The sequence below is a fragment of the Orbicella faveolata genome, unplaced genomic scaffold, assembly GCF_042242905.1.
Source record: "Orbicella faveolata isolate gen_17 unplaced genomic scaffold, um_ofav_v1 contig_3, whole genome shotgun sequence".
NCBI classification, from domain to species: Eukaryota; Metazoa; Cnidaria; class Anthozoa; order Scleractinia; family Merulinidae; genus Orbicella; species Orbicella faveolata.
The window spans coordinates 2,998,891-3,021,513 of record NW_028301558.1 but is presented as its reverse complement, the minus strand read 5'-3'; the positions used below and the strand labels follow the sequence as shown (position 1 = coordinate 3,021,513).

The 22,623-nt window shown below is 39.6% G+C and overlaps 1 protein-coding gene across 5 annotated transcripts in view; it reads right to left on the bottom strand.

Moving 5' to 3' along the window:
- Positions 1 to 6,623: 6,623 nt before the first annotated feature.
- Positions 6,624 to 22,623, bottom strand: part of LOC110040614 (sodium- and chloride-dependent GABA transporter 1-like) — a 33,768-nt gene continuing 17,768 nt past the window's right edge. For 4 of the 5 annotated variants that reach the window (XM_020745875.2, XM_089298044.1, XM_020745874.2 and 1 more), the window contains 5 exons: positions 15,653 to 16,013; positions 12,491 to 13,148; positions 11,572 to 11,941; positions 9,764 to 9,965; positions 6,624 to 9,272 (listed from right to left, as the gene is read on the bottom strand). In XM_020745875.2, the coding sequence (XP_020601534.1) occupies positions 9,004 to 9,272; positions 9,764 to 9,965; positions 11,572 to 11,941; positions 12,491 to 13,148; positions 15,653 to 16,013 (1,860 nt within the window). In that variant the 3' untranslated portion in view covers positions 6,624 to 9,003. Of the gene's footprint in view, positions 9,273 to 9,763; positions 9,966 to 11,571; positions 11,942 to 12,490; positions 13,149 to 15,652; positions 16,014 to 16,123; positions 16,250 to 22,623 lie in introns of those variants that run through there. The other variant, XM_089298045.1, reaches the window with a different exon arrangement.

The following is a 22,623-nucleotide window of genomic DNA, read 5'->3' as shown; positions in this document are numbered from 1 at the left end:
TATGGTGAAAGGTTTGCTTTACACAGGACATTGAATCCCTATTCTGGTCTTTGTGGCTCAGAACAAAAACACTCTAGTGATTATTTCACTGGCTACAGTGCAGGGAAGTCTGTTCCACTCCTTAGGGATACGGAGAAGCCACATGGTTCATCAGTGCTGGTGCTTAACTCTGGTCTCTGTAACATCAAGTGCCTAGGGGTATCACTGCCCTTCTTGGATGGGATCTAGTCCATCACAGGTTACCCCTAGTTTTTTGTCAGGTCGCCCTCACCATCGGTCAGTACTATTTCCACTCCTTGGAAGGAAAAGGCACTGGGAGGGTCAAGTGTCTTGTCCTGGGACATGACACAGTGACCCAAGCCTAGGCTCTATTTTGGACCTGTTGATCCGGAGTCCTACTAACTAATCATTAAGCCATCAACTCCCTACCCCCGCCCAACCCTCAACTACTCCACTACTCTCTCTCAACATTGGCAAAAAGTCATTGTTGAAAGGGCACACTTGTATTGATACCTTTAAATCATGAAGAATTCTGATTCAAAAGCTCAACAGCAAGCCACAGATCAATTTGGATATTCAAGCAGCCAAATTTAACCTGCCGTGATACATGTACATGTAGTTGATTGATTCTAGCAGCTAGCAATGAATTGATATGAGAGTTGCTGGTAAGCGAAACATGAAAAGTCCTTTCCCACCTCTCACAATTTATTTGTCTGGTACACTGTATAAACAATGCTGGGACTGTTGTAAAATTTTTTAAAAGGCCTCACAAATTGTATAGAGTAAGTTCTGTCACCAGACCTTGAATTGTCTTGAGAAGTTCATGAATGCTAGTTAGACCACAGACAACATTTAAACAATATTTTGTCACTGCATTATAACTTAGGAAGCATGATAGACATGGAGAGGTTGAGAGGAACTTATTTTTTATAATTTCTTTTGATTTTGGGGGTACAGTATACAGATTTTGTATTATAATAACATTAAGTGATTATTATTTGAATTATCAATTGAAGCATCCCACCTCAACAAGGTTTTGGGTATTTTTTATTTTGCAACTCCACCCTTCCCACCAACACAGACCAATGTTATCCTGACTAAAATTCAAGTGCTGAATTGTCCAGGCTTAAAAAATCTCGAAACACAAACATCTATAGACAGAAGTCTGTATGAACCATGTGGATACAATCTAATTGGCAGCTTAATTTGACCCAATTATTGTGATTGATTGGTTGATTGATTGATTGATTGATTGATTGAATGATTGATTTCAAAAAAATACATCTTTTTGTTTAGAACATTCATCTTATTGCCTTCAATTTGGTGGGCTATTTGAGTTTAACTTTCAAGAAGGAGACCTGAAAATGTAAATAACTGTTTAACTTTTGCACCTGCGAGCAGCATTTCCCTTAAGGCTGCCTCACACTAGCTGATGTTTTGTCACAGAACTGTGGATTTCTTGTTGGCGTCAAATCAGGTTAAAATTTTTCAGGCCATCAGCTTGCCGTAGCTGGTTGATACTAGCAGCTGGCAGTGGATAATTTAACTTAGTTTTAAGGACTTACTTATAATTTTTTTCCATCCTTACTAACAGTAAAGTTTATCTGGCTCACTTATGCTGAAGCACTTCAGTTTCTGCCTCACATCAGACATTGACAGTTTCAAAGACTTTATGGATCGAGAATGAAATGAAAATTAAAACACTTGGATGTCAGTGAATAGGCCCAGTGGAGTTTGTTTGTTTTTTGCCCCATTTCAGATCATGTTGTTGCTCTACAGTGTAGATCTGGAGACTGATGTTTATCGTTCCAGGGGACCCATAAATGCAAAATTGTCAGCAAATGTCCCACACATTCAGGAGTTTCTCAGCCATACAAAAATGTACCTAACATTGTCAATCAACCTTTTGCAGTGTTCCATTAATTGGGTGGATTTAAGCTTTAGATAGCTGCAGTGATAAACAGAGAAAATCTCAAAACCATTAAAACTTGCATGGAAGATTTTCAATCCAGATTTCATACATGTATGATAATTATGATCTTTTTGTCATTTTAAGTAAAGCTAGAAAATAGGTCTATCGACATGTTATTTCAAATTTAGTGTTGTAAACAAGGAAAATTAAGCCGTCATTTTTAGTTTGATGGTTATCTTTAATCAACCTTGTTGTCTTTACTGCCAAAGGCAGCACTGTACGAGCTTCACTATTAGGTTAAAGACAGTGAATGTACAGAGAAATAAATTAGAGTGCAGTTGTTTTCCTACATAAAGCATAGCATCAAGTAAGTGTGGAAAGCTCAATCCAACTGTTCAGTTTCCGTTGTCTTAAATGCCCGACATTGGCGCTACTCTAAACAAATCAGCTAGCCAATTCTGTGCAAAGAAAATATTTATGTCTGCTATCTATATGTGCATGTACTGGTATGATGGATACTTTGCTCTTAATTTAAGTCTGTTATTTATCAATTTGATCACCTAATGCGATGGGTTTAATAATTTTAGATAGATCTCTTTGGCTATAATTACATCCCAAGGAGGTCATTTAATGTGAAGGTGAATTAATCAACACGACACGAGCGTGGGACAAAGAAAAATTCTGAGTCCCGACAGGAATCGAACCCATGACCTCCCGAACACCGGCCGGGCGCTCTATCCACTGAGCCACGAGAACTCATGGAGAGCAAGGTCGTTTAACTGAGTTCATATATGATAGGTCTCCTGCATACTGCTAGGATCAACGCTATCGAATTCATCGTGAGTAGTGATAAGTTAATGAAGATGGTGAATTTTAAGCTCGGTAATGAAATGTGAAGGTGAATTAATCAACATGACACAAGCGTGGGACAAAGAAAAATTCTGAGTCCCCGACAGGAATCGAACCCATGACCTCCCGAACACCGGGCGGGCGCTCTATCCACTGAGCTACGAGAACTCATGGAGACCAAAGTCATTTAACTGAGTTCATATATGATAGGTGTCCTGCATACTGCTACATCGTGAGTAGTGATAAGTTAATGAAGATGGTGAATTTTAACTTTCCTAACTTTCCTACCTTGTAAGATCATACTGACCAGAATCTTGCAGGACTCAAAAGAAAAACAATTATATTTTTCAGTCAAATTATTTTGTCAGTGTCTTCTTCCAACATGCAGAAAAAGAATAAGCCCGCTTTTCAACCTGTTTGGTCCTGCTTTGAAAGTTAAAGAGGATGTGTGACTGTTTTCAGTCGTTGTTAAGGCCAAAGGATCCAGCCACGTACTCCTGCCCAGGTTTTGTTTGTTGTCAAAAATTGTTGCCTATTTCTTACTGTATACATTTGTGATTGTGGCACCGTTTACTCAGTGGTAAAGCTATGCATTTTTAGGATGGAATTGCTGAAACTTAATTTGAAGTATTATTTGAGGTATTTTAAAACAGACATGATTCATGACAACTACATGAAGTTTGAGGAATTCAGCTGCACATGATGATCAGCACATGAGGATGTTATAAGAAGACCACAAATGATGGTGCAGCTTGTGGAATGTCTGGTGCAGCTGCTTGAAGTTGATGCAAAGTGAATCACCAGCCTGTGGCCTGTGTGACACCGTGTGTAAATATGCGGTGTGGGTTAAGTTGCTTGTGGTAATGTAATTCTGCTTTTACATGTACACTGTTCACGTCTCATTTATTCTTTTGTAATTAAACATGTATGTAGTTAGTATGTGTTATGTATGTAGTTAGTGTGTCGGATAAAATGAAAGGTTCCAGTCAACAACACACTTTTTAAAGTTTCAGTTTTCTTTGCGCTTGCGATCAATGTAAACTGTTGTTCACTTTTATTTCAGGTTGTGAGTTCAGACGGCGAACAAGGTAAATTAAGCATCACTGATTGCTTATAAATGGTTTGTTTGGCAACATTGAATGACATTCAGTTCTGGCCGGTTTCCTTGCCTCATTCACCTCCATAACGTAAAAGGTTTAAACTGAAAAAAAAAATACCAGCTTCTTTATGTTAATTTCATAACATATCAGCCAACCAGAACCTCGTTATCGTCAAGTAGTTATATTTTCACTGCCGATGCGGCAAGCGTTGAAAATTACGCTGGTTTCTCTATTTGCTTTCTATATACTTAAGTTCTTTTAGTAACTGGAAATGTATCTTCCTCAACTAAAGCTGAGGCAGACTCCGATAGGGTGTTTGGAAAACCCGAATAGCGAATACCGAATAGTCCCGAATAGTCCCGAATAGTACGAATAGTCTCGAATTGTGCGAATAGTGGCGAAAAGTGGAGGTAAATATCCATCACTTTCACCGACGCTGAGGTGAATAATTGTTTTAGTATATACCACACAAGCTGAATAATTAGCGGACCAAAACGTTATTTTATGTGTGACAAGCGGTCGGAAATTTTAAAATCTCTCGCGCCGGCTGCTCGGAGGTGAATAGTACTTGCTAATCACCTCCGAGTTAACCAATCAGAGCGCGCGAAAAGCACTATTCACTTGTGTGGTATATACTAATGACGAATAGTCGTCAATAGTCACCGCTTTAGATCTAATATCCTGCGTTAATTAATTATCCAAATAAGCAACAGAATTTCAGGGAATTTATTACCTTTTCTTCTCCGGACTCAGGCTAGGGCTGTCCAACGCCGACATTAAGAAAACAGAAAACACAAGGATAACCTAATAAAGACGTATTTACGCTTTTGCAGCGGTTAAAACAGAAGAAATTACGTTTAGAAACACCTTTTGTCCTGATAAGCGTCTGTGCTTTTTAGCGGGGAAATCCCATCCTACGTTGCTGCGAGGTTGACTGCGAGATACTAGGTACCCTGTTTGCTACGATTTGCCACTATTCGCCACTATTCGCACTATTCGAGACTATTCGCACTATTCGCTATTCGGGACTATTCGCTGTTCGCTATTCGCGATCGACTATTCGCTATTCGCTATTCGGGTTTTCCACTAAAAACTAACTAAAATCACTAAAAACGCAACCTCGAGTATCTGTCCGGACATCTCAGTTCTATTTGTCTACAGAAGTTTCGGTTGAATTACATTCGAGGACATTTGAAGAACCTCGGGTGACGGTCGGCCGCGTCCCCTGTCTATGCACTAACTTCGGAGATCCTCATGGTAATTTCCCCTGGTATTACAACTTTGGACCCGTGTTACACTTTTCTGCACCCGTTTTACAGGAAAGCCAATCGAAATTTCTGTATTTTTTTGGTTGATTGACTATTATTATAATTGGAAATAGAATATGAGTGGCTATCTTTTAAAAGTTACCAGAATAACAATGATCAGTCTATGTGGGATCACCGTTTTGTGCATTTATTTTTGTTTTCTCTAGTCTCAGAAACGTTGTTTAAGCCCAATGGTCCTGATAAAGCGTTGTCTGGTCACGTGATTTCCTCTGTGACAGTTACTGATGTCAAAGAGTGTATGAAGTTGTGCTTAGTAACCGTGAAGTGCAAGTCGTTTAATTTCAGCGACCAGAAAAAGACATGCGAGATGAGCGGTTCCAAAGCTGCAAAGTCAAGTCTTCAAGATCGGGAGGGCTTCTACTATTACGAATCTTCTTCTTATCAAGTTCTTAAAGAGATGTGAAATAAGCGTTCTCTTGTTTCAATCCTTTACTGTTTCGAGAAAAGCTAAATGTATTTACAGTATATATAGATCGAAAAACCTGATATAACGATCGATACTCTTCACTCTAGTTTAGGAAAATGCATGGAACAGAACTACAATTGGCCAATCTCTTCACATGCACTTCGTTATATCGGTTTCACACCATAGTTTAATGCGTATTATCAAGCATTTGATCAATTCCTTTCGATTCTATAAGATAGTGGCGAATACAATCCCAATTTATTTTCACGGGCTCAGTAGCAAGTTTGAGTTTGAGTAACCAACACAGTTCATTTTTAACAATTAGAAGCACTTTCCGCTGTCCTGTCATCAAAAGATATCAAAAGTCACTGACCCCAGATACTAAGATATCACTGGTAACTTGAATAACATCTCTGCAAATTCAGTTGCAATGCACAGACTAAACCTCGAAACGTAATTTTTGATTGGCCGTGCATGGGTTCTGTATAGATCATCAAGTACATGACCTTTAAGTGTAGACTATAATTCCGAACTGTGAACCTATGGTTTCATTTTGAGAAGCTTAAATTGTCTTGATAAATCTGAACCAACTAAAGCTTTTTGGTTACGTTAGATTTGCAGTCAAAACGCCTGAAGCGTTCCGCCTAAAAATGATTAATTCGTTCATTAATCCAGAGCCGCGATATTCGATATTCTAATGGCCGCTACGGTTGGTGATTACATTCAGTTGACTTTTCGAAATTTGAAGCCAAGAATCGAAGCGGCTCAGGATTAATGAACGCATTATTCATTTTATAGGCGGAACGCTTCAGGCGTTTTGACTGTAAAAGAAAAGCGAACTGTTAATCTAGCAGCATGAGAGTTGCTGAGTGCATAGTTGAGAGTTGAGTTTAACGGTGCCTGAATTATTATTATTATTATTATTATTATTATTATTATTATTATTACTGTTGTTGTTATTTTATTTTATTTTATTTTTTTCTTGCACATTGTAGCCCATTTTAGTGCTAAATAAGAATATCACGCAATTCAACATACCAATTGTTGATTGTTTATTTTGAAAGCTTCATTGCCTTTCACTGGTAATATGAATTACAATATATAGCAACAAACTAGAAAAGACTAATTCCTACTTGCCCTAGCTTATATAAGTCAGCAATAAAATGGCGCCCTTCCTCGAACTAAACCTGCCACAGAAAACTCACGCAACTGTCAAATCGTAACATCAACATCTCCCGGGAATATCAGCACATCTGACCATCTTGTCAGGGTTAGAACATTTGGTATCCGACACATAACAACAACAATAACAACAACAACCGAGGCACTTTCTAAGGGACTTCGGATGAGCATTATTAGTATTTGAGGTATTGGTGCATCATTCGTTAACGCTCAAAGTTTAACATTGAATTTTTAACAGTATTTTACGAAACATTGATCTTCGAATACTTGTGAAATGTTCGTGGCTGAATTAGTTATTTTGTAAGAAGCTTTTCAAGAAATGGGGAATTAATTAAACCGGGTAGCTGTTAATGCTTCGATTTAATCAATACGTTGCCTTTGTTCTCTCCAACACAATTTGTGTTTCCGTAACGTCTTTAAAGGGACTCACTCAATCGTTTGAGAATTGAAAGGCGTTTACTGAAACATCAATTGTCTTTTCCCAAAGTGATTTTAAAGCTTGACACCCAAAAAATGCCCGTTAAGCTAAAATCTGTTCTATATCAGCGATAAATACATGTGAAGGTCTTTTCACTAAAATCCTCGCAGAAAAATTGTCCTGTATACATGTACGTGAATAAACACGTGATTTCTTCACAATTGAAGGTACACCAAGATAAGGAAAACATTCCGAATGAACCTACTTGAGCTATTTGAACAAAAATTACCGAACAAAATATGAAATTGATTTAATTGCCTGAACAATATTTATTGACCTCAACAACAGTACATGTTGTCTCTAACTAATATTCGATTCATCAGTGACAGGAGAATAAAAGCAACTGCAAAAGCCATATATGGGAATGACTTATGCGCGAAGCCTGGTGATGAGTCCACGAATCTAAAAATAGCTTTGATTGTAACAGGGAGCTGCTCCCAGGGGTTATCGGCTCTTCGTCTATGCTACTACAGGACTAATTGCTGTGTTTGATGAGTTATAACAACAGTGCTATTTTACAAAAGAGGTCATTTACAACACTGAGATCATTTGTAATATTAATGGCAAAAGTTACAAGTGGCTCAAAATTTAAATTTTTAATTTAAGATTTTGCCACTTCACTATATAGGAAGTGCAAAATTTTGTGCAAGTTTTCAATATGATGACCGCCCTTGGTTTTCATGAGGCATTCCTTGCATGTATATTATGTCAGTTCTAGAACTCTACATTTTGCATGAATAAAATAAATTAACTAGTGGGTTGACTTCAATTTAAGATTCAAAAGTAGAATTCTCAGTTATGTTTCTTCTTCGCTTCCACGAGGAAGTGAAGTAAACAGAAGCTATTCAGAAAAAAAAAACTAGAATCCTTGTCAGTTGTGCATTAGATCTTAAAGTTTAATTTAGTGTTTATTATTACTACTATATTATTATTACTATAACTTTGTTTAAATAAAGGCTTAGAGTGCAAATAACACCACGTATTTTACCGAGACTGTAAGTTTGCCTGCATGGCGCTGATTACAGGGAAGGAATTCTTCCACATAGCCAAATCGCTCCCGAATGACCTTCATCGACCTTCTATGAACGGTTTACTGTTTTCTAAAAAACTTACATTTCATTTACATTCCCTCCCCTTCCTATGAATAACGTTTGTTGCTAGTCGCAGACTACAATACCAAAGCCTGTATGCCATATAAGGCGAACAACTCGACGTACTTTCTACCCAGCATTAAGTGTAAACGTCGTTAAAAACAACGAACTAACATTTTCCTGGTTACCATTTCCCAGCTATTTACTTTGAGGCTAAAAGCGTATGATTGTTGTAGTTGGTTTTTAATATTAGCTTATGTCTATAAAATTGAAAATAAAGAAACTTAAAATGTATTTTGTGCACAGCCCAGTGCGTTAATCTTATTTTAACGCCTTCAATATCAGTACCTTCCGCTACAATCACAGCTTACGTTATCGATGTTTCATCCTACCTTTATAAACACTGCTTATTTCCCGGAATTCCTAAGAAATCTTTTCATTCCTAGACTGAGAACTTTTTATACGTCAAATTAAAGTAGGATTCTCAAGTTAAAAAGTTTGGGCAAATAAATTGAACATTACAGATGCCTCAAGAGTAATATAGTTAACTGAACAAAGATTTATTGTACATAGAACAACATGACGTAGGGACAACGTCATAAAATGAAAGTTGTTATAAAAAAAAAAGTTTTATAAAGAGAAACGAGCACTTTTCTTCTAACTGAGAGTTTCCAGCTCTATCTGCGTTGTTAATCCCTCGCGTACCTGTATCGTCTTCATTTCGTCGTCATCTGGACGCAGGAGAAAGCAGAGTCGCTGAAACAAGGAACTCCCAGGGGTTTTTACAATCTTGTATATGGCAACCCCTGGGATCCACAGCATGGACGCTAAGGCCAAAACCCAGCCACAGAACTCTGCCCAACCAGGGTACTGATAGGAACCATAGGAGACCCCGCTCCACTGTATAACGCTGAATAAGAAAACCCCTGGGGAAAGAGTACAGAAATGGAATGAGAACGCACGGCGTTTGGTCATTTAAAGGATAAAAGTTTAAGGGCGATAGTCGTAATTTTAAAACCATTTCACTTTTTGGGTTGCTTTTAAGAAGGGTAATTTTTCCTGGCGTTCGCGACCGGCAGTCAGTTTCACTAACCAAGTCCGCCTTGGACTAGGCGGGAACTCTCGTCCATAAGGCCACCGCAGTTCCTAAATATAGTTCCTTTGGAAAGCAAAGAAAGGCCATGGCTTTATCCAACTGCTATAAGTGAGCTATTCTACAAACGAGTCCAGTGTCTCATAAGAAGGAATTTTGCGAAACCTCAGTAACCATAGAAAAAGGGAGCCATAGGTTTCCTCGTCGCAATAATGATGTTAAGTATTTCATATACAAATGAATCCGTCTTTGAGTGCTTGTAAGAACTAATTATTTTGTTGCCTTCAACCGCACCACCCCCGAACGGGGGATCTAATTACCTACCTAAAATAACAACGGGTGTGCAGAACTTCCAGGCAATGGGCCACCACGGCCATATCTTGTACCCAATCATGGTCTCGATGTCTTTGGCAAACCGATCAGCTCCATACCCCCATGCTACGGTGACGACTTCAAACAAGGCCAGGAACAGTAGAGACACTCCGCCAGATTGCCAATTGTACAAGTTCAGAACGTACATTCCACCCTGAAAAGTATAAGAAGGAGCCTCACACTTTAGGAAGACCCGACGTGAAATAACAAATTCTCCTTACTGGTATCAAGACATTTCTCTTGACAACAGTTGAGAGAATTGCATTGATGCCCCGTACTCCTGTCACTCAGCAGAATTAAAATATATGTTCTTTAGAGCTTCGCCATCATGATCCCTTTGCTTTTAACTAACACACGGTTGACACGGTATTAGCGGGGAATGTAATAGTCCCATCCGGTCAACTCATATGGAACGCATTGGAAAGTTGTTCAAAATGTCAAACACTCCACTCTAGAGGTTGAATACTAACCAGACGGGGGGGGGGGGGTGGGGGGGGGGGCAGGTAGACCATAACTGCTCCGTAATCCAGTCAACGACTTATAGCTACCCCCTGGTCCCAGTTGTTCGAAAGCTGGATAACGCTATTCGCCGGATAAAATCACTATCCAGTGCATCCATAGCGTTATCCAGCTTTCCAACAACCCGAACCTGGAATCAAAATACGTATTCTGTGAGAAGAATCTGATAGTGCGTGTAGTACTGTATTTGATGATATAGAACTCCTATCCCTTCCCGAACAGCAGGCTGGTAATCGAGCCTATCCTATGAGCGTGTAGCAAACATACAGTACTGTTTTCCTAGCAAGTGGAGATTACATAGAGAATGTCGCCAAGCTTAAACGCTATCGACGAACTGACAACGTGATCGTTTTGTTAAAGCAGCTTAATTTCAGGCTTCATTTTCACACCTGCCTTTAGGAGTTAAGTAGATATCTGTGATGATCTTTCGCGCCTTAAATGAAGAGAATCAAATAAACACTAATCTAGCTGTATTAATATGAAAGTATATCCTTGGCGCATTACCGAGGAGTCGCCAGACTCCTAGTAAGACTCTTAGAAAGAAGATTGATTTTAAGAGCATTATCAATTCCTTTTTATTTTCTCTAACACTGATAGTCGACTAGAGGGTCCTGCGGACTACAAGAAATAAATTGTGGAGTTTATACTGTGGAGAACGTTTGTTTTTTCAAACCTTCATTAATTATTTCAGTTAAATTTCGTTTCCAGATTAGATATTTTTTTCTCTATTAACAAAACCTTAATCCTCTTTAATCGGACTAGAATAGCTCTGAATACTCAGCCATTTATTCCAAGTAACATCCACAGCTTTTCATCAAGTAGTTTAACAGTGATAGACTTTCAGAAAAAAGCAACAACTCAGTTTTTTTTTTTCTTTTGAGTATATAATAAATGATTCTGACCTATAGAACCATAATGTTCACATTGAAATAATTTCATTACGAAAAAGATTATAGCGTAGCAGCGCCAAACTGTCTTTAACTTGCTGGACATGAATAACTCTATTTAATGTAATTTTGATGATCTCCAGATTTCACAAAACTTGAATTTTCCAAAATTCTCTCATCACGGTTCATTCCGACGAGTTTTAAATTCAAACTTGATCGTTTTGCTAGAGCATCCCACAATGGGGACGAGACAAAAGTTGGGCGAAAAAGGGGTAATGTGAGCAAAAAGCGTATCAAAAGGACCAGACCACAGCTACATGTAGATAACATAAAATGCAAATTAAAATATCCCACCTGCATGACCATAGGAATTCCTAGCAAGAAGCAGAGGAAGCACAGAAAGGCAATAAACAGCTCTTTGCGCTTTTTAAGCACACGTGGATACTCGTCTACAAGACCGGTCACCACTGCCTCAAACATAGCAAACTGGGTATCCAGGCCTAACGTCAGCAACATGAAGAAGAACATCACGGCCCAGAATGGTGAAATAGGCATCTGAGCAATCCCCTCGGGGTACACCACAAAGGCCAACCCAGGACCGGAAGTCGCCACATCTTTGACTTCTTTACCGGAAACGTGGGCCATGAAGCCCAACACGCTGAAGATTACAAAACCTGCAAACACGCTAGTGCTGCAGTTAATGACTGAAACTATCATGGCGTCCCTGTACACAATAAGCAAATAAAATTCATTAATGATCCGCAATCACAGCTTAGCATTTGATGTTAAACGTCAGTTGCTCACAAGGTCTTTTCCCAAACATAACGGTCTAGTTGTCCAGGAAAAAAAAGTTTTTTTTACTGAACGAAAGCAAGAATTTACGAAGGGGCCCTACGTTTCCTATTTTTAGTTATGTGTGCGACATATCATCTCTCAACGAAATTCAATCCCAGATTGCGAACCAATAGCGATGGAAGTAAATTAATGTTTCACTCAACTGTAATTACTCAGCTGAAACCATTAACGGTTTTCCCTCTTCACATTTGGACTATGCTTTTACCTTAGAGAAGTCACACTTTAAGTTGGCATTATCCCCACCTTGTCATTTTAAACCGAGTGTTCTCCTCACCTTCCCAGTTAAAGATACTCTGGTACTTTTCTCTTTTCTCAATGATATCTAATTTATTTCAGACTTGCACTTTCAGTACCTAGATTATTTCTCACGTTTCCGCCTGAAATCATCAGTTCATTTCCCGGTTTATACCGGTCTTACCTGAAACAGTTGTTGTGAAACTGGTTGAAGCTTCCCATAGTAATGAGCGAGCCAAATCCTATCCCAAGAGAATAAAATATCTGCGTGGCGGCCGTAGCCCACACGCTGGCATCGCCCAGCTTCTTGAAGTCAGGCTTCAGATAGAACTCGATACCCTTCGAAGCACCAGGTAAGGTCACCCCCCGGATAAGCAAAATAACGAGCACCACATAGGGGAAGGTAGCAGTGAAATATACAACCTTCCCAGAAGACTTAATCCCTTTCCACAGACAAAAGTACACCAGGATCCAGGCCACAATCAGAGCAACTAACAGTTCCACCCGCATGGAACCAAGGTCTTCCATATTGTCTGGGATTTGGAGAACATAATTTTCCCAGAACTCTTTGCTGGGGGAGTTGCTACCTACTGGCGCCAAGGACGCGACGCTGCTTGGAGTCGCTGTACCGTTAATGGTATCGTTAAGGGTTGTGCTGTTAGTGACACCGTTACTCGATTTCTTGGAGAGTGTACAGTTGGGTGTGTTCCACCAGTTGTCGCAATTCGCCCACGGGACGATGCTTGCAAATGATTTAAACATGTAGTACAGACACCACGCGATGATGACATTGTAATACACACAGCAGAGAAAAGAAACGACCAGCATTGAAAAACCCACACCTGAAAATACAACAGCTTTGAACTTAAAGGCTGACAAAGAATGAGCCGTTTACTCACTTTCAATTAATTTAAACACATTTTAATAAAAGATTTGGTGGTAAATTAAAGTAGAACACTAGGCAGAACGTACACGTACACATGCTGAAGAAGGGCCAAGCCCGAAACGTGTAGTAAACGCTTCTATTGGGCACTTTCAAGAGTTCTTTCGGTTTATATCTAGAAAGACCATCTGCCCACGTTACTTGGTTAGATAATTTTACTTACTACTGCCGCGTGCAAATACTAATACACCACATAATACAAAGATTCGTGACTTCGCTTTTCTAAAGTCTAACGCTGTTGACTACATCAACCTCACAGAAAACAGTTGCATGCCATAATCCCCATTGTCATGTACATACATGGCGTCAAGTTTGCAAAATACGAAAAGTATTAAAGAGATATTGGACAAGAAATAGCGGCACAGTTCCGTGCAAGTTACTTTGATAAATTTAACATTAATCAAAACGTTATGCTCCTTGTAGACAAAATCTTCCAGGTTAAACATTGTCACATTTACAACCTGTAGTTATAAGGATACGTCACTAAATTGGGCGTCTTTGTTTGTTTCAACAACGGCGGCAAAAATTGAGGAACAGAGAAAAAACGGTTGGAATTCAAATTCACGAAAGAAAAGAAAACTGATCATTTTCAACAATAGAATTTCCCTCATCCAATTATGAACTAAATAGATAATTGACAACCTTAAATTCAGGGGAACCTTGGTCGTTTCTCCTGTGATAGTTCATGGGTTGTGGCTTTTTTCACCGTCAAAGTGCAATTTGGTTCAATTTTCTCGGGTTGGCGAAAAACCGCACCGTCTAGCGTGAAAGGAAAAGGAACCAGCGAAAAAACCGCAAATTTAAACTGTGTCAGTCTCGACTACGTTTTTGATAATTTTGTTACTGACGAAAATGAAAACAGCCTTGAAACAGCGCTTGAATTTCTTCATTTGCAAAAGGAACTATTATCAATTAAACTTAAGGGGACTGCAATGGCAGAGCTCGTCGAAAAAAAATTGATATTTTAAGAAGACAAGAGAAAGGAGTTGAGACGTACACTGATTTTAGCTCACATCCAACCAAACAAACGAGAAAATCTCGCCTTAACGAGGACGACTGGAATTTACATAAGGACTTTCAATCAGGAGTTTCAATTAATTTAACAACAACTTACGCGAGATCATGTAAAAAATGTATCGAGTAGAATTGGTGTGTTTATGCCACACAAACACTAGCTGCCCAAATATATTAAACATTCTCATACAAAAACATCGACATTTTCACAGTTTCCCGCAGGGAAACTGAAGAATGTTTCGCCGCTTGATATTTTGTTTGGAATCGGAGGATTTTGTCTAGACTTAATAATTTTGAGTTGTGGTATTCGCGAAGATTTAAATATACATTTACGTTCTTTAAGAGGCTTTCCTAGTAATTGGTGGACATTTTCTGGCGCGAGATAATTGCTTCCACGTATAAAAAATAATTTCCATTTCTGACCAGATGTCCTAATAAGGGATTTCTCATAATGAGATAATCATCAGTTTAATATTTTGCCTTGCTGAAACACGCTTCACTCTGTCAAGTGCTCATTGAAGCTTCGTTTTCGAATTTAGCTTGATTGAATTGAGTAAAGAACATACGAGTCGACCTAATGTTGAATTTATACCAGTCTGTCAGCTAAGTATATACAAGTTTTAAAATGGGTATTGTTGATTTACAAGGAAACTTTATCACAAGTCCTAGAAGATCACAATAAATAGAAGTATTCTAAACAACAGCGGCTTTTCTTGTGGAAATCGCACAAAAATATGTGCTTCGTAGAATGGCGTCATTATAAAAGCGCTTGATTGACCCGTGCTGCGCTACAAATAAAATTTCTACTCGTCTGAGAGGGAAAAATAACTAACAATGTGTAAATTATTATGAATATTGCATGTTGTGCGCGGACAAAACTGTAACAGTATTCCACTTCATAAATTAGTTATATACTTCTTACTACATTTTCAACAAAGAATGCTTCGGGTCTGTTCTTGTGTGAATAAACGTCTTTTTTTTTTTCTTTTTTTTTTCGAATGACTCGTTATACTTAAGGGAACCTTTTTCCCTCCTGTAAATCAGGCGCGTCTTAACAACTTTATGAAAAATAAACTCATTCCAAGATTTTGCGGTATAAATGAAAAATTATTAAAACATTTCCATTCATCTCTAAGATCAAATCAATGAAACCCTTACAACACGAAATGTTTAAGAAAAAAAATTGTCTAAAGCTTCGAAAAAACTTGGCTAAAATATTATTGCAAAAACAGGTAAAAATCGAACATGCTGATACATGTTCTTTTCTTCAACGAGAAAAATACCCCGAACACATCATAGTATTTACATTTCTTATAGTAAGTCAGCAAGCGAAAGCAAACCTAACGAATAAAATTCATCGTTCTACTCAGAAGAATCACGTACGCTTACCTTTCGCCAAAGGACATATCGCAGCCCAAGAAGTAACTGGTCCTAAACTCACGTACTGCCCCAGAGCAAGTTCCATGAAGAACAAAGGCATGCCGCATAAGAACAGCATACACACGTACGGAATTAGGAACGCGCCGCCGCCGTTCTCAAAACACAAGTAAGGGAAACGCCAAACGTTGCCTAACCCCACCGCGTAGCCGATACATGCCAAGAAAAACTCCACTTTCTTTCCCCATTTTTCACGTTCTTCTAAATTGATTTCCACCTCTACTTTGTAGTCGTCGTTTTCTTCAGGCAGGAGATCACTGTCTGCGGCACCGTTGAGGGCCACCTTCTTCTCGTCGAGTTCCATGTCTTCTTTCTAAGAACACAAGTACATGAATTGTACGTTTAATCGATTCGTCGACGCCAGGAATGTGTATAAATTAACAAGGGTTAAAGTGAAGGCACAACACCCAGCCGCGAACTAACAAGCGCTCTCTTCGTTACGCCATGAATATTTACCCTTCCCTTTAGTCGCGTTAGATTGGTCAAAGGGACAGGCGCGCAATCAAAGCCCTCATATTTGGTTCCTTATAAAGAAACATTTAAGCACCCCACTCCCATTGGTCGGAAAGCGCGCCATTATCTTCACCTTTAATGTTAGTTTATTTTGATAAAGTAGGTTGTAAATTAAGATTATTAACGGTTGATGCCAGGTGTTTCACGAAACGCACTCGGGAAATAAACTCCTCATCTTCGATACGAAATTGTTTTGAAATCTTTCGACCAGTAAAATACTTTCAAGCGCAGTGACGCAAAAGATATCTGGTAGACACTGATTTTGGCCGTGATTTCAGAAAAGCCCACAAAAAATGTTTCCTTTCAACCTGGTGGGTAGTTTTTTTTAGTGGTTTTAATTGTTTCGCAAAATTTTTTTGGATTAATGAGCCCACAATATGAAAAATGTCCGCATGACGCCCTCAGATATATTTTCTTTTCTAATCCCACTGTATAAACGATAACTTTTTCACCGTTGCAATAAAACGGTTTCCGAAATTGAAAAGTTCATGCAATTTGTACTCTAATTGACAGTTATCTCTAAAGGAATTCTTTGTTGAATTACAATAAAATTGCGTTAAAATTAGAAGATAATGATCTCGCAATTTCAAATAACAAACTGATTTTACACCTATTCCAAGGACTTCTTTATACCTGCGTTAGCTACCCTTGAAAAAACCTTGTACATCCTATTTGGTTCTATAGAAACATTCACTACCGCATAAGTAACAAGATCTATTTTCACAAGTTGGTTTGCAGTTCATCAGTATATCGTAAAGTTGACCAGCAAGTTTTCAAACGTTCTCAGCACGCCATTACAAAAACTATTATACTATTTACAGTTTGAAAATGCCGGAACAAAAGGGAGATGTCTAGAGCGCTCAAGAACAAAGATATTCTTCAATCCTGCCCTTAAAACTCGCTTTAACATCTCTGGATGTGGCGTTCGTCTCTAACATCTGATAATAACAACATTGCGAATGTCCTATCCTCAACAAAGTCTACTATTCTACACCATTCTACACATTCTAGAGTATTCAATCATTTGCATTATCACCTACGGTAAACTTCTTGAAGGTTGAAGTCTAAATTCAATAACTTAGAAGAATATTTCAAGTGTCTGTGTTGTAACATGACTTGAATTCCAGACTAAAGCGACATCAAAAAACCATATCAACAGCGTTGAGACTATTTAGAAACTGCTCCAGAAAAACATCAACAACAAAAAAACTATGCAATATTTATCAAACTTTATCACTATACATCATTTTCAAATATGATCTGTCGCCACTCTTGTATCGAAAGCTTTAAAAGTGTCACAAACTTGTACAGGCGCCGCAATAAGACTTGCCTGCCAATTGTCCTAGTTTCACTTACAAGCCGACACCCTGGATGCAGTTTGTCAGAAGTACAAGCTGTATCTGGCTGTAACTTCCGTACACCAGACTAATATTCTGTAAATTGAATCTAAATACATTACTCGCGAATTTGGTTTCTCTTCCATTAACAAATTAATGGAAGGAAGTTAAAACCCTTTAAGAATTCCTATCTTTAGTGCCCACGTTGGAGATTGTGAAATCCATTTTTTTCCCCCACTGTAGGTAACTAACTTAAGAGCCACTGTCTATAAATATGAAGGATCCCACGACAGAACCGAAAATCCGAATTTTCTTTTATTGCGTCCAACCATTTTGGTGAACTATTTTCAGACATATTCTTTAAAACCTCCAGCGAGTTAACGTTTTTGTGAAATCTAGGAAAGTTGGAAAAACCGCTCGGTCAACCAAGATGGCAGATGGAATTTAGGCAAAATTGAGCATTTTCAACAGGCTAGAACAGAACTTGCCTTGATTTCATATTCACACATTTTGTAATTTACACTTTCAATTAATCTATTCTCTGAGCAAAACATCAACTTGAAGTAAATGCGTTTTGTCTACTTTTTTGTTTTTTACATGCCAAATTTCAGCTGATTTGATAGGGTCATAACACTTCTAGTATAGGAATATCTCGACAAATAAGAAGTTCTAAAAAATAGAACATTGCTATGGGAATACCATATCCAAATGGTTAGTTTGGTCCGTGAAAATTTAGCTTGTTAGACGAAAAACTATGAAGGGCATTTTAGGCAATTGCGCCATTTTTAGACGACCGAGCGAAAACTTCGATTTCATCAGTGATCTTTATAAACATAATTCGACATGAGTCATAACACAAAGTATTCTACGGCTAACTCCGCGAGCGGGCAAGATGAATCAAATCCTGCGCTGAGATTGGCCGCCCGAGCGGGCAAGATGGAGCTATCTTGCCCGCTCCGGACTAGCCGCCGTGTCCCGCAAGAAAAATTGCCCCGAAAACCATATAATAAATCCTTTATTGACCAAGCTTGTTCGGTCAAGATGGCTGGATATTGGCCTCGTTCTTTTTTTTGCGAGTTTATAGACCTCGACTCCGTCTCGGTCCATAAACACGCGAAAAAAGAACTTGGCCAATATCCAGCCATCTTGACATCACACTCAATAACCCATACTTATTATATGTCTAGCTTCGTGGGCGGGCAAGATAAACCAAATCCTGCGCTGTGATTGGCTACCTGAACAGGCAAGATAGCGCTATCTTGCCCGCTCGGGATTACCTGCTGCGTCCCGCAAGTAAATAGTGTTCTTTTTCCGTATGATAAATTCTTTTCCGTGTTTATGGACCTCGACTCCGTCTCGGTCCAAAAAGACGCAAAAAAAAAGAACTTGGCCAATACCCATGCAGCCATCTTGATCGAACAAGCTTGGTCAATAACCATGCATATTTATTTTTTTTTTTCTCGGTTCGTAACCGGGCGGAATGAATTCAATTGAGTGTTTTAAAGTTGAGAGAGTTTGTTTGGTTGTTTGTAGCTCGGCGCTGTAATATGGCGCGGAATCCTTGCTTTCTTTCGCCGTACAATTTTATATAAAAAATGAATCAATTCCAGTCGAGTTTACCTCTCTGATCGTTGATGTATTTAAGAGAATTTATGTGGGATACACTTAGCCAACTTCCTCACTTTCTGCTATTCAATTTACAGTGGAAAGTGTGACTTCACGTGATTCGCAAAGACTGACAGCAATTGTTTTTGTAGTACAACTTCAAATGTGCAGTACCTGAAAATATCCATACTCCCCCATAGAAGGGATTGGAATTTCCTGGGGGGTGGGGGGTTCTTTAAGACCGAAAAATTTAAAGAAATGTATCAAGTTTAATTGGAATTTCCAGAGGGGTGGGGGGGGGGGGGTCTTGGAAAAACTCCCTTCCGTGGGGGAGGTATGGATATTTTCTGGAACTACACAATTTCACACCGGAAAAAAAAATGGAGATCTGCACTGGTGAACTAAATTAGCACTGACATAAAGTAGTTCGAAATAAATGTGTTCTTTAATACATCTTTCTGTGTCTAGTATCTGAGTTACTCGCTTGTTGCGAAGATTTTTTTACGAATCGTTAGTAGACGGCACGTACGCCGATTCAATGGCAAAGTTGCGTAAACAAACCCATTCGTAATTCAAACCATTTGCCGCGGGGAAAATATACATGTTTCAGTGACATTTGCAGGCCTAAGTCGGTCCATATTGGGAAAAACCTGCCCTCTGTCTGGGAATATGGGCCCTGGCGTGCGGCCTCAGGCCATGCTCAAGACCTCGGAAACAGTTTTTTCCAATACGGAACCCCGGCCGACAAATACCATATAGATATGTTCTTAGGCATCGTGTATCGCAACGGAAGAAACTCTGTGGTAGTTGCCTTGGACATGGTCACTTCTCGAGATCTTGTCCAAAGGGATATTCTTGTCGGAAACCAGGATGTGGAAGGAAGCACCATTCACCTCTTCACCCTTGTGGGAGCGGAGGGACCATTGGACCCGAAGTAAAACAAGACAGCGCCAATCAGCAACCCATTATTCAAGACCAGAGTTCGGTTGGTGGAACAGCCTCAACCGTCACTGAGTCCAACCCCTCCTCAGTTACTGAATCAAGCACATTTGCAGTATCCAGATATTCCATTCCAGTGGAACCCACAGCGAGTAACAGACCAAGGTCGTCCCAGTAAGAGTCAGTGGGCCAGGCAGCAATAAACAGCTTGCCATGTGCGCCTTCTTAGACAGTGGGTCGGACACTACACTCTGCTTCAGAAGTCTGCTAGAAAAATTGAGCCTTGAAAGCGAACCCACTGATTTCACCTTTTCAACGGTCAATTATGAGGGAAAGGAACATGGCCATCAAACCCGCCTAGATATAGAAGCACTTGACGGACAAACAAAGTTTACTCTTGATCAGGTTCTGACAACGGAGAGCCTACCCATTGGCGAGAGGCACTTTGCCAGCAATAGAGAACTGAGAAAATGGCCGCATCTTGATGGCGTCAGTCTTCCTGAAATAGAGAAGCATAGTGTATCGATTCTTATTGGCAGTGACCGACCAGATATTATCGATGACAATTCAGAGATCAGGAGAGGAGATAGAGGCCAGCCTTATGCTGTGAATACTCCCTTAGGATGGACAGTGTATGGTCCAATGGGTGAACCTAACGGTGATGGTGTCCCCATCAATGTCAATAGGAGTGATCATGAAGAGACACTAAGTATGCAGCTGGAGCATTTGTACAATACCGAGTTCAAGGATACTCTCATGGATGTTGAAGAGAGTTTGTCACTTGAAGACCGAAGAGCGAAGCAGATTATGGATGAATCAGTGGTCCTCGTCAATGGCCACTATCAACTCAAGCCGCCTTTCCGACACAATCACGGAAGAGACTGCACTGGTTGAGAAAGAAGATGGAAAGGGATCCTGAATTTCACCGGCAATATGCAAGTGTTATCAATAAATATCAGGAAGAAGGATCCTCGAGACAAGTTCCAGATGAAGAAGTTTCTTCCCTCAAACTAATTTGGTACTTACCGCATCATGCTGTTTGGCATCCAAGGAAACCTAATAAGCCAAGGGTGGTGTTTGATTGCGCCTGCAAGTCTGAAGGCGTCTCCCTGAACAATCAGCTACTGCAGGGACCAGAGAACACAAGTTCATCAGGTGTTCGTGTCCCCGGAGGACCGAGGTGCTCTGTGCTATCTCTGGTGGCCAGGTGGAGATTTTACAAAGGACCCGAAAACCTTCCAGATGTTTGGTTCATATCTTTGGAGCCACTTCATCGTCCAGTGTTTGCGGTTACACATTAAGGAGAACAGCTTTAGACAACAGCGAAACTTTCTCCTCGGAGACCATTGACGCAGTCCTGAGAGACTTTTATGTTGATGATCCGCTCAAGTCCTTCAAAACCAGTGGTAATGCAGTACAGATTACAAAGGAGCTTCAACAGCTACTTGCGAAAGGAGGATTTAAGTTGACCAAGGTGATGTCCAACGAGCGAGAAATCCTAAACGCTTTCCCACCCGAGCATCATGCACCAGCCGTCAAGAATTTGGATCTCAAGCTAGACACCCTGCTAATGAATCGAGTCCTAGGGATTCATTGGGATGTGGAGGTGGACACTTTTAACTTGGTTGTTTGCGACAAACCTCAGCCAGAGACCCGGAAAGGCATTCTGTCCTCTATTGCCACGATATATGATCCCCTTGGTTTGGCTGGTCTCCTACTTCTGCCTGGTAGGGAGATAAACCAAGAGCTATGTAGAATGAAATATGGATGAAATGACAAGCTCCTAGATGAATTGGTGGTGAAGTGGAGGAATTGGACGAGTGGAGTCACAAGCCTTACAAGTTCTGGTGAGAAGTGTAACTGATGTCTTCAGAAGAGATGTTCGTAAACTCTGCCTTCTGGAAGAAGAGTTACTGAAGTCTATTGAGGAGTCCATGGAGAAGAACAAAACCTGAACTTGTGACATTAGTCATTGGACTACTAAAGTAAAGTTCTCTAGAGAACTGTGAATGTAGATTTGCCACATAGTTCCTGTTGTCATTCTAAGTGAATGCCTTAAGACTACCGGGGTAGTCTTTGGGGGGAGCATGTAATGACTAAGATTCATTTAATTCAAGTACAGACAGTTGCGGACATTTCAGTGAGTCATTCATGACGTCACCTCTGATCGTATGTATCGTAGTCGCTACTATAGGTATCAAGTTTAGGAAGAGCACATGGTTTTTCGTTAAGAAGTTAGTTGATGTAAGTATCGATCGGTTTTTACTTAAGTTTCTCATCGTTGGTATTTTGGTTTTCTATTTTGCTTATTCAGCGCATATATGTTTTCCCATTTCAGTAAATCGTTCGTTCGTGAAAATAAAAGTCAAGTTCAGCGTATCTCAAATATAATCCTTGTTACCGCAGTTCAGTAGCGAACATTGGGTTCCTACATCCATATTGACAGGCTATGGCTCTTAAAGTTTCTTTGTAGACAAAAGGAAATCAAACAAATTCAAGAATTCATGTTAGGAGTATAATACCGAGAGG